General features: G+C 36.7%; 1 protein-coding gene across 3 annotated transcripts in view; it reads right to left on the bottom strand.

The window, feature by feature from the left end:
* ARL13B (ARF like GTPase 13B) overlaps positions 1–11312 on the bottom strand; it is a gene marked incomplete at both ends in the record, with an annotated part of 65006 nt that extends 53694 nt beyond the window's left edge. For all 3 annotated transcript variants that reach the window (XM_080695794.1, XM_080695795.1, XM_080695796.1), the window contains one exon: positions 11254–11312. In XM_080695794.1, coding sequence (XP_080551920.1) covers positions 11254–11312 — 59 coding nt within the window. The remainder of the gene's footprint in view (positions 1–11253) is intronic.
* Positions 11313–14875: the final 3563 nt, after the last annotated feature.

Below are 14875 nucleotides of genomic sequence, written 5' to 3'. Positions count from 1 at the left end.
TTTCTTCAACAAAATATAGTAAATGACTACTCAGAAAAGATGAATAATGTAGAACTTTAAAGCTGAGAACATAGCTCTGGTTTTGATTCAAAGCTCCACAAACAGGGGAAAAAAGAAAAGAAAAAAACAACAACATGAGTTTAAATAAATCTTTTAGATAATTCAAGTTGCTAGATATGCAATTAATTACTAAAATATTCTTAATAGGAAAGTCAATTCAATTTTCTTTAATTATTTATAATAGATTTTAAGATCTGCAGTGCTATAAATATTACCATGAACCCAAACAATTACTTTTTGAGAAACAAATCCATCTTTTCTATCTGTTTGCATCATTTATTCTATAAATATTAAACACCCATTATATGGTAGCAAACAAGCATCCACAATTCTTAATCCTCATAAGCCTTCCAAGCCTAGCAAGAAAATAGGCATTGAAGAAATAATTTTAGTAAAATGGGTAACTGTCACAAAGGACATCAGCAAGCAGGCATGGGAAGAGATGCCTACTCTGAAAGTCCAAGACCATGCTACAAATAAACATCACCTGAGCCAGAGATTCTGAGAAACTTCATGGAATCCTTCACATCTCTTATGAGTCAAAGTAAAATGTCCTAATACACATTTTTAAGAAAAATGACCTTTCATTTTCTATTACATCTATACTCTTTTCACTCTTAAGATTTTAGTAATCCCCAAGCACTGGGATTACAAGCGAGCACCACCATGCCCGGCTTCTCTGAATCTTTTTAAATGGCAATATTAAAATACTTCAACATCTTCAAGGTTAAACTTCCTCATATGTCAGCTAAAATGCTACTTTACCTAAGATAAACACAGAGAAGCTACTTTTAACTTCAAAAACATTATGTAAGTAAAAGGTACTTTACTCAAAACACTTATTTATTTTTGGTAATGGGGATTGAACCCAGAGGTATTCTACGTCCAAGTTATACTACTTTTCAAAAACATTTTGCAAGTCAAAGATACTTCACTAAAAACATTTATTTATTTATTTGGTTTGTTTGTTTATTTTTGGTACTGGGAATTGAACCCAGAGGCATTCTACCTTGAAGTTATACTCCCAACTCAATATTATTTATTTGGAAACAGGGTCTCACTAAGTTACAGAGGGCCTTGCTAAATTGTGGAGGCTGGCTTCAAACCTACAATCCCTCTGTCTAAGCCTATCAAGTACTGGGATGATAAGCATGCACTACCATGCTCAGCTTAATAAAAACACTTAAAAGCAAAGTCTGACTGACACATGAAAATTCTATTACCTAAAATATTTAAAACTACATGAAGTTCTAAATTTTTGACATAAGAACATAATATAAATTTAAAAGTAACAAATATATGTGAAAAGGAATGTGGAAGCACTGCTTTATGATATATGCATATGAGACTGAAAAACATGTAATAGTGATAGAATATAAATTTGAAGGTGTTTCTGATATTTTATTGTACAAGTATATTATTTTCTGATACTTTAATGCAAACTGTAAAGCCAAGCAGAATATTATAACAAAACCACTATCTAAATTTATTGAGTACTAATAGGTAGGGAAAGGACCAAACTTGAGGTTATATCCTGGCACTGAAGCCTTAATTAAGCCAAACTCTTAGTGTCATATTTTTCATCTTTAAAATATAAGAGGGTGGAGTGTTGTTGGAGCAGCTCAGTGGCAGAGCTCAGGCTTTGTATGCATGAAGCCCTAGGTTTAAACTCAGCATGACCAAAAAAAAAAAAAAATCACACACATACATATAAACACATTTACACACACACACATACATGAATAGAATACAAAGATCTCTAGGTCCTTTTCCATCCTAAAGCTCTGAAATTTTTGCAATGCAGAAACAAGTACTAAAGGAATAAAAGAGGATATAAGCCATTCTAGTTCAGCATAAAGCACATTAAATAATCCTTGCTAATCTATATGTACAGCTTAATTAGGAAATTAAAAACTCAGCAATTCCTATAAGCGGTCTAGATCCAGTTATATTTATTTAGACCCAAAAAGTAGCAGTTATTCCGCCAAAGAAAAAAATCATAGCACACTGCTTAGTGTGACATGTCTCCTAGACTTGATCACAGTAAACACGAGTGTGGAAAACATTTTTGACAGGCTGAATTGTGATACTGAAACCATAAATGGCAAGAAATTAGTTCAAGATCGTGTTTAACTCTAAGAGATGGTGGGAAATGAATATATTATAGAAAGCTTCAAGGATTCGTTACTTCTTCAAAACTAAAAGTGAAATATGAAACTAAAGGTTAATCTTAGTAAAATCTGGGTGGCAGGCACATAGGTACTTATGTTTTTCTTTTAAATAATTATACATTTTAAAAGATTTATAACTCGCCTGGCGTGGTGGCGCATGCTTGTAATCCCTGTGCTTGGGAGGCAGAGACAGGAGGATCGCGCAGGTTCGAAGCCAGCCGCACTGGCGTAAGACACCCTGCTTCAAAAAACACAAAATAGGTCTGGGATTGTAGCCCGGAGGCAGAAGGGCTTCCAGGAACCCCAGTACCACCAAAAAAAAAAAAAAAAAAAAAAGTTATAACTCTTTCCTAAATGCTTTCATTTAAAAGGTCTTAACTTGCTTGTCATGGTGACACACTCTTGTAATCCCAGCATTTGGGAGGCTAAGACTGGAGGATCGAGGTTCTCAGACAGCCTCAGCTACTTAGTGAGTTCCTCCACAACTTAGTGAAACCCTGTTTCAAAATAAAGAATAAAAAATAGGGTACGAAGTGTAGCTCTGAGGTAGAATACCCCAGACCCTCAAAAAAAAAAAAAAAGGTCTTACTTTCTCCTTCTCTCAAATGGGCCATTCTTCTTGAAATTATGTTCATGGAAATCTTAGAATGTACAAATTTCTTCTAGATTCAGATTAAAAAATATACCCCTTCTTCTAAACTCCTGTCCTCTGATTCTAAGCATCCTATAAATCATCTTTCAACTCTTTCATATTTTGTCATTATGTTTTATACCAGTATTTCATGACCTGGATGCTACTTTGTATAAATCACCATCACTCAAAGTATACAGATTATAATATGGTAAGGGTGAGGAGATGCTACAGGGTTTAGATATTTACTAAGCATTATGGCTTGACAGATCCTCTGTGCTATACCCAGGATGAAGGCTGCTTCCTGTACACAAATTACAATGGAGTAAATGTTTATGATCATAAACACTAAAAATCTCTTTTTAAATACTTTTATTGGTGTATTATAGTATCACATCATAATGCAGTTCATACTGATAGTGGCATACATGCACACAGCACTTGGTGGGCTTTTCCCCCAGCTCCCTCCCCTTTTCCCCTCTTCCCTCTTCCCCGTACAGGGCACTGAGAGTGAAGTGAGTATTCTCCCATATGCACATAAAGTCAATGGAAGTGATTCCTTCATTTATCCTCCCTCTTTCCACCCCTCTCCCCCTAGATCACCTCCCTGGCTCCACTGGAGTTCCTCCTTCATTATCTGAAGTCCCAAATTATTCCCTAGCTTAAATATTTAGTAAGAAATTTACATGCCTCACTGGAAAATTTCAAAAAAAATAAAAATTGGTTAGAATAGAATTATTCTGAAGCATTAGGCAACAGATATTGTCAAAAGACAAACTTAAGCACACTAAAAATTGTAAAGAATTTATTTGAGCATTCATTGATTCCTGAACAGGGCAGTGCCAAACCACAAGTGACTGAATGACCCACCAAGGGAGAAAACATTTTAAAGTGTTCAAAGAAGCAAAACAAAGAAAAAAAAATTAGATCAGTTAAAATGGGATATTCCTAATTAGAAGTTCATTAGCTATTTCTAATTGGTAAAGGGTCTAATTAGATTAGTTAGCAGTTTCTGATTGGTTAACCTTAAAGTTTCATTTTAATGTTTATATAAAATTATATATATATTTTTATTAAAATATAAAAAATTATATATATATATATATATATATTTTTTTTTTTTTGGTGGATCTGGGGATGGAACCTAGGGGCATTCGACCTCTGAGCTACACCCCCTGCCCTATTTTTTATTTTGAAACCGGGTCTCACTGAGTTGCAGAGGGCCTAAGTAGCTGAGGCTGTCAGCAAACTGTGATCTTCCGGTCTCAACCTCCAAATGCTGGGATTACAAGCATGCGCCACCACGCCCGGCTTAAAATTGATATTTCAATTTTCTTATACTGAAAGCTAGGACACTGGAGTTTCTCAGCCTAATGGTTTCTCAATTAATTATTTTATATCAAATATAAACTTTTTCATATCACTTGAACTAAAACTCCACTTCCAAATATATTTATATAAGTATGCTCACTAAAGCATTTATAACAGTACAAAATTTTCACCTACTAAATATTTAGTAACAGGGAAATGATTATATATACTTTTGTAAATCTATATAACATACTATTCTGGTGTTCTTCAAATATGCTGAATCAAAATATTAATATAAGCTGGGTGTGTTGGTATACACTTGTAATCCCAGTACCTGGGAGGCTGAGAAAAGAATATCGCACAGGTTCGAAGCCAGCCTCAGTAACTTACTTATCAGCAGCTTAGTGAGACCCTGTTTCCAAATAAAATATAAAATAAGTCTGGGAATATAGCCTGGAAGTAGAAGGCCCCTGATTTCCATCCCCAGTATCACACAAAAAAAAGTAATATTAGAGAAAAATTGATACACTGAAGTGAAATATAAATAATATCTATGAAATAGTACTCAATTAAAAATATACATGTATACATGAAATTCTACATGAAAATACTAAGTGTTTATCTGTGGAAGTACATTTTAGATGATTTAAAAAAAATTTTTTTTTTTTGCTAAACTCTGCTTTCAATGTTCTACAGTAAACCTATATTACTTTATGTAAGAGTAAACATATGTTACTTTTAAATATTGTTTATATAACAGCAGTTCCTGTCCTAGAGACATCCCTCTGGACTAGTGAAGATTAGTAAACATTTCATTACAATACATGTATAAGTGGAGACAAATACAGGCTGCTAAGAAAACCTAACAAAAGAGTAAAGAATGTGGCTAGAATTCAAAGAAAGTTTTCAGGAGAAAATCTCCCAGCTGAGATTTGAAACCTAATTAGAAAAAGACATGGGTATTCCAGGTAGGAATGGAAAGATCGGAGAATTTAAGTACCTCAAATCTGGCATAACCAGAGAAGAATGGCTTGTGGAGAGTCCATATAGCCAGGCTCAGGTCAAATCATGAGATCCTGTAAGAAGTTTGATGTTAGCCCAGAGGCAATTAGGAAACAGTGAGGATTTAAAATCAGCTGCATATTGAAAACAAAACACTGAAAATATACAAAAAAGATGCAAATAGTGGAAGTTTAAGAAATATAGTAATCTCCTCTTACTATGATTTCAGTTACCTGTGGTGTGATTAGTCAGCTTTCTATAACTATGATGAAATATATGAGATAATTAAAGTATAAAAAGAAGAGGCATATTCTGGTTCGCAGTTTTGGAGATTTCAGTTTGTGGAATTGGTCCTATAGCTCTGGGCCTATGGTGAGGTAATACATGTTATTGGGAGCAGATGACGCAGCAAAATCATTTCTGTCATAAGCCAGGAAATGAGAGAAAGAAGAGAGGACTAAGCTCCCATAACCACCTTTGAAAGCACAGTATCAATGATCTAACTTCCTTCCACTTGGCTCTACTTCCTATAAGTTTACTGCCTTCCAATACTACCACCATAAAACCAACCCTTTATCTCATTTACCTCTGAGATCCCTCAAAGGACGAGCTGTGGTCCAAAAACAATGAATAGAAATTTTAAAAATTAATTCCTAAGTTTTAAATGTATGTTATTCTGAGAAGTAAGATGAAATCTTGTGCCATCCAACTCTGACCTCCCTGGGACGGGAATCGTCCCTTTATGTAGTATACCCATGGTGTATATGATTGCTGCTTATCCAATTCTTACCTAGTAGTCTTTTATCAAATTGACTGTATCACAGTTATTATATTCAAGGTAAGGTCATTTTACTTAAGAAGGCCCCAAAATAAAGATATTGATGCTGGCCACTTTATTACAGTATACTGTTATAGTCTATCAACAATATTATTAGTTATGGTTGCTCATAGCTTTCTGGGCTTAATCTAGAAATTAAACTCATCACTGGTGTGTATTGCATATACAGAAAAAAAACATTTTATATGTAATGCTTGGAAATAAACACAGTTTCAGGTATTTGCTGGTGGTTTTGGAATGTACCCCTCACAGATAAGGGAGAACAACTGACAGTATTAAACAGGTAAAACCAAAGGACCTGGAGACATGGGAGAACAAAGCACAATGAAATATTCAGAATTCTGCTCAGCTTCTGATTTAGGAAACAGGAAGGCAGAATAAATTTGTTGATAAGAAATACAGAAAAACTAACAAAAATATGTGTCTTGGAAACAGGATGGGGCAGTCTTTTAATTGAAAATATGTTCATGCAGTAGCTGAAATGCTAATATGAGATTAAAACCTAGGAAGTCTATGTAAAAGGAGAAAAGGGGACCAAAAAAAAAGAACCCTGGAAAACTTAAGAGACAGATTAAGAAAAGGCTAACTGGCTAAAAGAGACAGAAAAGGAATCAGGGAGTAAAGAATAAAAGTTACAATTGGAAAAGAAAAGAAAGAGAATTTCAAGCAGAGAGTGGTTTTAAATACTAGATGATGCCAAGAAGGCATACAAAGAAAGAATTAGAAATTCTCTATCGGATTTAATAACTGGCAGTATCTAGCAAAGCAAGGACAATTATACTGTAGGGTAAAGGCAGAAATCTCCTAATGTAGGGAGTTAAAGCAGGCACAAGAGAGGAGGAAGTAGAAACAGTGCCAGTAATCCAATGTCAATTAGTAATCCTGGGGTAAAAGGAAAGGAGAAAACTCGAGCTGCAGGAAAAGAGGGGTGTTTAATATGATACACAGAATAAGGACCTCCCGATGATGCACACTCTCATCGTTAGAACTGGTACATATGTTACCTTGCATGGCAAAGGCAATTTTGTAGATGTGACTGAAGATTAACCAACTTGGCCAACTGTAATTACAAGGGTCTTTAGCAAAAGAAAACAAGAAATCAAAGAGGAAAGACCATGATGTTGGCTTTGAAGAAGGAGGAAAGAGACCATGAGCCAAGGAATAGAGGCAGCTTCTCTAAACTGGAAAAGACAAAGAAAACAGATTCTGCCCCTAGTTTCCAGAATATATACAACTCTGCAGACCCATTACAGACTTCTGACTCAGAACTATGAGATAATGAACTTGAATCGTCTTAAGTCATTAAGTTTACGATAATGTATTAGAGCAGTAATCGAAAACATTTAGTTTGCTTAGGTTAAAAAAAGACTTGAGCATATTTACAAAAGAAGCTCTGAAGACTAAAAGAGAAAGTGAGTTTTTTTATACTAAAACAATAACATTTTAAGATAAAAGTTTACATTTGTTTTTTTGTTTTGTTTTGTTTTGGTTTGTTTTGTGTGTGTGTGTGTTGTGTGGTACAGGGGTTCCTGGAAGCCCTTCTAGCTCTGGGCTACACTCCCAGACCTATTTTATATTTTTATTTGGAAACAGGGTCTCTTAGGCCAGCAAGGCTGGCTTTGAACCTTTGCGATCCTCCTGTCTCCGCCTCCCAAGCGTGGGGATTACAAGCGTGCGCCACCACGCCCAACTAAATTTGTTCTTATATCCCAGAAGTTCCTCTGTGATCTCTGGCTTCAGTTGTATATTGACAGTTTTATACTTCAAGACTGACTGAATACTGAAAACCTGGGGGGAGAAAATGGAATTTAGAATATACTTAGAAGGATCAGCCTTGTAGAGGAAAGTGGCTCCCCTTCTTTCACTAAAATAGGAGAAAGAAGGAAAATATATAGTAATAAACATAAAATATGAATTGAAGAACGTAATCCATATTTATTTCCTAGGATCAGAGGATACTATCTAGTTACTTCTATTTATGCATATACTATGCATTATATGTACATTATGCATTAAATACCTGCATATATTTTCTTCCGCAAGATCCTATAAGACAGAAACGCTACAGAACAAAAATTACCAACACTAGACAGAGGGAAAGGTGCTAAAACATTTTTTTTGTGGTGCCAGGGATTGAACAAGCAGTATTCTACCTACGAGCTATAGCCCCAGCTTTATTTTTTATTCTTTATTCTGAAAAAGGGTCTCATTATATTGCAGAGCACCTCACTAAGCTGGCTGTGAACTTTCCATCCATTTGTGGTGCCAGGGATTGAGCCAGCGGTATTCTACCTACGAGCTATAGCCCCAGCTTTATTTTTTATTCTTTATTCTGAAATAGGGTCTCATTAAATTGCAGAGCACCTCACTAAGCTGGCTGTGAACTTTCCATCCTCCAGTCTCTGCCTCCCAAGTACTGGGATTATAAGTGTGCACCACCACGCTCAGCTAACACTCTTGGATTCTGACCCCAATCTATTTGACTTAAACTCTATATTGAAAAGCCTGGCAGATAACACCTTAACCAAGTGATCAAGATTAAAGTCATCACTAAGAAGACACAAGGGCATCATGCATCCTCTGATATAATGTACCATGAAAAACACAATGCCTCTACATAGTGTAACACCTTTGTCCAATCACAAGAAAACAACTAATGCAGAAGAATGCTATGAGAAAAAAAGAAAAAGAAATTCAGTGCTATTCATAGTCGGGAAGTTATGAAGCATAAGGAAAGACTAAGGAACTATACAAACTCAGGAAGAATAAGCTATAAAAATGTAGTGTGGGATTCTACATTGGATGCTGGACAAACAAAAAGGACCCTAGTTAGAAAATTGGTGAACTGAGAATAAGTCTAGAGTTTAGTTAACATATTTAAGCTAGAACTGAGAATATGTCTAGAGTTTAGTTAATAATAATTAAGCTAAAGTTATTATATTAGTGGGTTGTTTTTTTTCGGTAGTTTTGTTTTTTTGCTTTTCATTTTTTCTCCCTCTTTTGGTGCTGAGAATAGAACCCAAGGGGCTTCCAGCTCTAAGCTACAACAATAGCCTTATTTTATTTTGAAACAGTCTCAATAAGTTATGAAGGACCTAAGTTGCTGAGGCTGGCTGTGAACCTGTGATCCTCCTGTCTCAGCCTCCGAAGTACTGGAATTACAATCACGCACCATCATGCCCAGCTTGTTTCAGTTTTGACCATTGTACTATGGCCCCAAAATACAAAACATAAGCAAAAACATTATATTGCACTATTTATACTGAAGCAAGCCACTAATCTGTGGAATCTGTGGGTCTAGCAGTGCAAGCTTTTCAAGATTTACACAGCTAGAAAGCTTAGCTTCTGGTTTGTGGTTAACAACAGAAGACATGGTTTGAATACTTCTTAGGTTCCTGAATTGGCTGGCATCCTAGTGCTGAATACTGACCTAGACTAGAAGCCTAACACTTGGTCTCTGACTCCTGCCTTGTCCACATCACACAAATCTAATAACCCTGAGCCCAATCTCTAGAATAAAATGCTGAATGGAAAAGCATGTAAGGAAGTATGGGTGAGTAAATACAATATAGAGATATCAGCAAACTAATCTCAGAAGAAATTCACTGTTTTATTTACTTACAGTGTTTCAGTAGAGTAGCCATATTTCAAATGCTCAACATCCACATGTAGCTAGTTGTTACCTGCTGAACAGTATAATCCAAAGTGCTGCTTATTTAAGAAGAAAATGCACTCTGAGTTATAGGCTTGAATTTAAATTCTGCTTTTACTAATAAAATTGTCTTATACTTGTAAATCAAAATATTTTTCTGTGAACTCTCATCTTTTTTAGCTTAAATAAATCCCAGAGAATGAATGAATATATATATATATGGTCTTCTGTGAGAAGTAAACACTAAGAACGATGAATTAGAAGCTTTCGAATTATAAGCTTGAGTATTTTTTTAGTTAAATGAACTATATACTATAACTCTCTCAAAAATACATTTAAAAACAGAGAAAAACATGATGGGGCATCTATTATTATTTTCAAGTCTTAATAGAGCCTAGAGTATGACTGAAACAAATCAGCCTATACATTTAAAAACATATTGTTAACCCTTAGAGTTAGTCATATCACTACATTTAAAACATTCAAGTCCACTTAAGACTTAAGGAGAATAGAATTTGAAATTTCATTTAAACGTATGCATTTTTAAACATAGATATGTATTTTCCTTATAATAAGCATTGCTTTCGAGATTCATTCTTTAAAGAATAGTTCATTCGAGAAAAAAATTATATTTGAAATGTTAAGAATGTTTTTAAAATATTTTACTATGTTTTATCTTTATCCTAATTTCCAAAGTAAAACTATGGAAAGTTAACATTACTTAAAAATAGTAACAAACTCAATGTCTCCTTATAATTTGGGCCTCTCAATAAAAAAAGCATCATTTCAAAGTATCATTTCAATGTCTTCTTCTTAACACAGAAAGTGGTACATGTCATTTTCTTAAACACTGAATGAAAAAGTGACAGGCCCTGAAGAGTAATACGTCTAGTATTACAAAATGAAATGTTTAGTGGACTCTTTCAATTAAAAGGTTTTACTAGAGTCCATATGAACACTAAAGCTACTACATTTTAGTAAACAAAATACTACCAGTCAGTTATTCTTATTGAATACAGCACTTCTGAGGCACCGATGTTATCACCTTTATTTAATGTAAGAGGAAGGTGGGGCCAAAAGTGGGTGAGTCATGTAATTATTAGGTAGTAAAGCCAGATTTCAAGCTCAAGTCCTCAAACAAAATAGTGTGGGGGTGTGGAATGGAGGAAGGGGGAGGGTGAGTGAAAGAGAGAGAAAGAGATCAGGAGGGGAAAGAATGGAATGGGATCTGTGCCTATTTTGACGACTCTTTTCCATGACTCACTTTGTCAAAAAGTTTCCATTCCAAAAATGTCAGGAAAAAAATGCACAACAGATCTTTTCTAATTGTACACACACACACAACTTTTAAAGAAATGAAAATCTATTTAAAATACAACCACCATTAGCAGTATTGGTCAGAACCTGAAAACAGACAAGACACACAAACACAAAGGTCCCCAATCTGCACCTCCCAGGACAACTCACACTGGGAAGGAAAACGTCCCCTGTGGCCGGGTGCAGAGAGAAGAGGCCGCGCCCTGCTCGGCCCGGGGGCGCCACTGTGCCCATCCCCTAGGGCTGCGCCGAGCAGCTGGGTCCAGCTTACCTGACAGGCTCCCGCCACCGCTTGAACCAGTTACAACAATTGGCCATCAGACTGAACATCCCAGGCCGCTCCTCCCGCCACCTCCCATCCGTGCCCCAAGCGGGGCGGGGCCCCTAGCTTCCCCGGCCCCCGCCTCTCCGAGGCCACCTGAAGGAGGAGAGGCCTGGAGGACGAGCTGGGAGGGAGGTGACGGCGAGGGATGTGAGCACTAAGCCTCGCAAAACGCGAGGGCCCGCGAGCGATCAACGACCACGGCCCTCCTGCAGGGACGGCGGGACCACAGGCTCAGGTACAACCGAGCAGGGTTAGCTGGACCCGGCCGGAGAAAACCCCGCGTCGACGTGCTGACGTTCCGCCGCTGCGCGGAAGACCCTCCCCCAAGCAGCGCCTATTTTGCGCTTCTCCAATTATAGGCTGAGGATCCGCGTTGGGGGACTCTGAATGGTTGAAGAGTTTCCGCCCTTCACGAGAGATTAGCTGGGGAAGTGGGCGTGGTCTAGAGGGTGGAGGCGGAGCTAGCGGGGAAGATGGCTCTCGTTACTAGGCAACCGGAGCGTCCTGCAATAAGCCAAATGACCCCAGACAGATCTCAGGCAAGACTGTGCTTATACCTATCCAAAATGTGTTAGCTGTCTAGCGTTCTACTTTAGGTCTGTCTATAGTATCACCAGGTGAGATCCGGAGATCTCGAGTCCTCTGCGGAGTTTTGTTTTGTTTTGTTTGTGCAGCAGGGATGGGAATCCTCTGGGGTTCTGGAAGACTCAGACAACAAAACTGCAAGAAACAATACCCTGAGGAAATTACTATAAGTTAAGGACAAGAAAAAACCCGAAAGCTCATTTGCCAAATTTCTCAATAGTTTAAGTGAGTGTGAGGTTTTAATCTATGTTTATATCTGTTACAAAAAGGTGAAATGTAATTATATGATTTTACTGTAGGAGAGGGATTATGTTTACAAAATAAATGACCGTTTATCGTGGAGCATGTGAAAAATAAGAAAAAGAACAAGATGAAGAAAATAATATTTTAAGCCAAGCCAAGCGTGGTGGTACACGCTTGTAATCCCAGCATTGGGGAGGCTGAGACTGGAGGACAGCCGTTCTTGGACAGCCTCAGCTACTTACTGAGCCCTCTGCAACTCAATGAGACCCTGTTTCAAAATAAAGAATAAAAAATAGGCCTGGAATGGTGGCGCACGCTTGTAACACCCCCCACCCCCCCACCCCACCCCGGCTTGGGAGGCTGATACAGGAGGATCACGCTGGTTCCAACTCAGCCTCTCTGGTTTAAGAGACCCTGTTTCCAAATAAAAATATAAAATAGGTATGGGAGTGTGGCCCAGAGGTAGAAGGGTTTCCAGGAACCCCAGTACCACCAAAAATAATAATAGTAATAGTAATAATAATAATAATAATAATAATAAATAGGGCAGGGGGTGTAGCTCTGAGGTAGAATGCCCCTAGGTTCCATCCCCAGTACCACAAAAAAAGAAAAATATATTTTACACTCACTACCCAGATAAACCAGTAGTAACATTTTGATGTATGTTATTTTATAGATTTTTAGATACATAGACTCCTACATAATATTAGATACATATTATATTTACTATACATATAGATGCATACTATACATATTAGGTACATAATATAATATTTTATTTCTATAGATCTGAGATTATAATCTATTGGCTATTCGGTAATATTTTATTTTAATAAGGTGTGTAACATTTAGATTTCTATTATATTTGCTGAGAGGGAAATGACAAATACATTTTTTTTTTCTGTACTAGGGATAGAACCCAGGGACGTTCTGCCTCTGAGCTAAACCCCTGCCCTATTTTTTACTCTTTATTTTGAAACAGGGTCTCACTGAGTTGCAGAGGGCCTCACTAAGTAGCTGAGGCTGTCTGTGAACTGTGATCCTCCTGTCTCAACCTCCGGAATGCTGGGATTACAAGCCTGCGCCACCACGCCCGGCTGACAAATACATTTTTAAAAATGCATGCGTGAGAGGTAGGGAATGTGTGTTCATTAAGTTTCTAGTTAAGTTTACACTATCAAATCTTGGAAGAAAAAAGACAAGCACTAGGAATCCCAATTATTCAAGATAAAATAACGGTTTGGACCAAGATTAATATATGTTCTTAATTATTTTGTTGCCTTTACTAACTCATCTCATGAGCTTACTGTCTATGAACCTCTGTACCCCATCTGTAAAAAGGGAATGAAAATACACAAAGTTAATGAGATGATAATATGAAAGGAATACAGCTAAAATGCTATTTCTGATAAGTAACAGCAGATTTTGAAATTTATGTCACCTGTCTCAGAAATTCAGAAATACGTATGGCATATAGTATCCTCCTACCTCTCATTTCCATGGTAAAGATGGAAGGATGGCTCAGCATAAGGCCTAAATTATCCCTTAACCACAAGCCAGAATAATACTCTTTCTGTTGACTCTTTACTTTCACACTCCTACTTTCAGGAACTGAAGATATAAAAACTTTGTTTATTTTCACTCTTTTACCACATTACTATATCAGGTATAAGTTCCATCAAACTATTCAATATTTACTTTTTAGATAAAACTTATGTCTTCCTAATTACCAAATGAACTTTCTTTTCTTTTGCATCTTTTACTACATTTAATGAAATAATTCTTCTAAAACTCTTTGTTGCCTTGGCCTTTCACAATTATGAAATATTCTGGTTCTCTTTTTATCTCCCTTCTCAGTCTTCATCTAGCTTCTTATATGTATTCTCTAAGATCTGACCACATCCCTCTGCTTTCCTTTCTAAAACATGTTCTCTTAGACAATTAAATTATTATTTCTGTGTTTGAAGGGTGTTACTTTGTGAAAGTTCCTTGAACATTTCTTAAACCATGAACCCTTTTTGCAAAAAAAAATTAAGCAAACATATATAAAGACTATATATGTATATATTCACACTACCTCTAAATCATAGCATCCCCAGTTCTGCTAGTGATACATTTCTAGTGCCAGCATCCAGTTAGTCATTTAGCTAACAGAGCTGACTCTTGGTTTTTCAATATCTAAATTAGTTTTATAGACACAAGGGCTGCTCACCATTTCTAGTTCTCTTTTCCTTTAAGGTACATAAGATAGTTATTCCCATCCTTTAGAATCAAACATAGCCTGTGACTTATTTCGTTCAATGAAATGTGAGTAGGGTGTCCCTTTTTACTGAATCTGTTTAAGGGCTGGTACATAAATTCACAGTGTTCTCTCTTTTTTTGGCAATGGTAGTTGTGAGAGCCTAGCTTGACTTCGAGGTACTATAAAAATCAGAGAATCACAAAATGCTGAGCTCACATGTGGAAAACAATGCTTCCTGGGAAAATCAAGCAGTCTTAGAGTACACTTCCCATGAACAAGAAGCAAACACTTGTTTACTGAAATCACTCTAATTTTATGACTATTTTATCACAGTGTAATCTAGTTTATTCTGGATATAGAAAAGAGTCTTAGTGCTATCATTCTAGTTAAGTCATTGGAAAAAGAATTACTGAAGCCAGGCATGGTGGTGCATGCTTGTAATCCCAGCATTTGGAGGCTTAGACCGGAGGATGGCAGTTTGCAGACAGCCTCAGCTAC

This window comes from Muscardinus avellanarius (genome assembly GCF_963383645.1).
Source record: "Muscardinus avellanarius genome assembly, chromosome: 5".
Classification (NCBI taxonomy): Eukaryota; Metazoa; Chordata; class Mammalia; order Rodentia; family Gliridae; genus Muscardinus; species Muscardinus avellanarius.
Note: the sequence above shows the minus strand (reverse complement) of the source record. Positions and strands in the feature narration are given on the sequence as shown.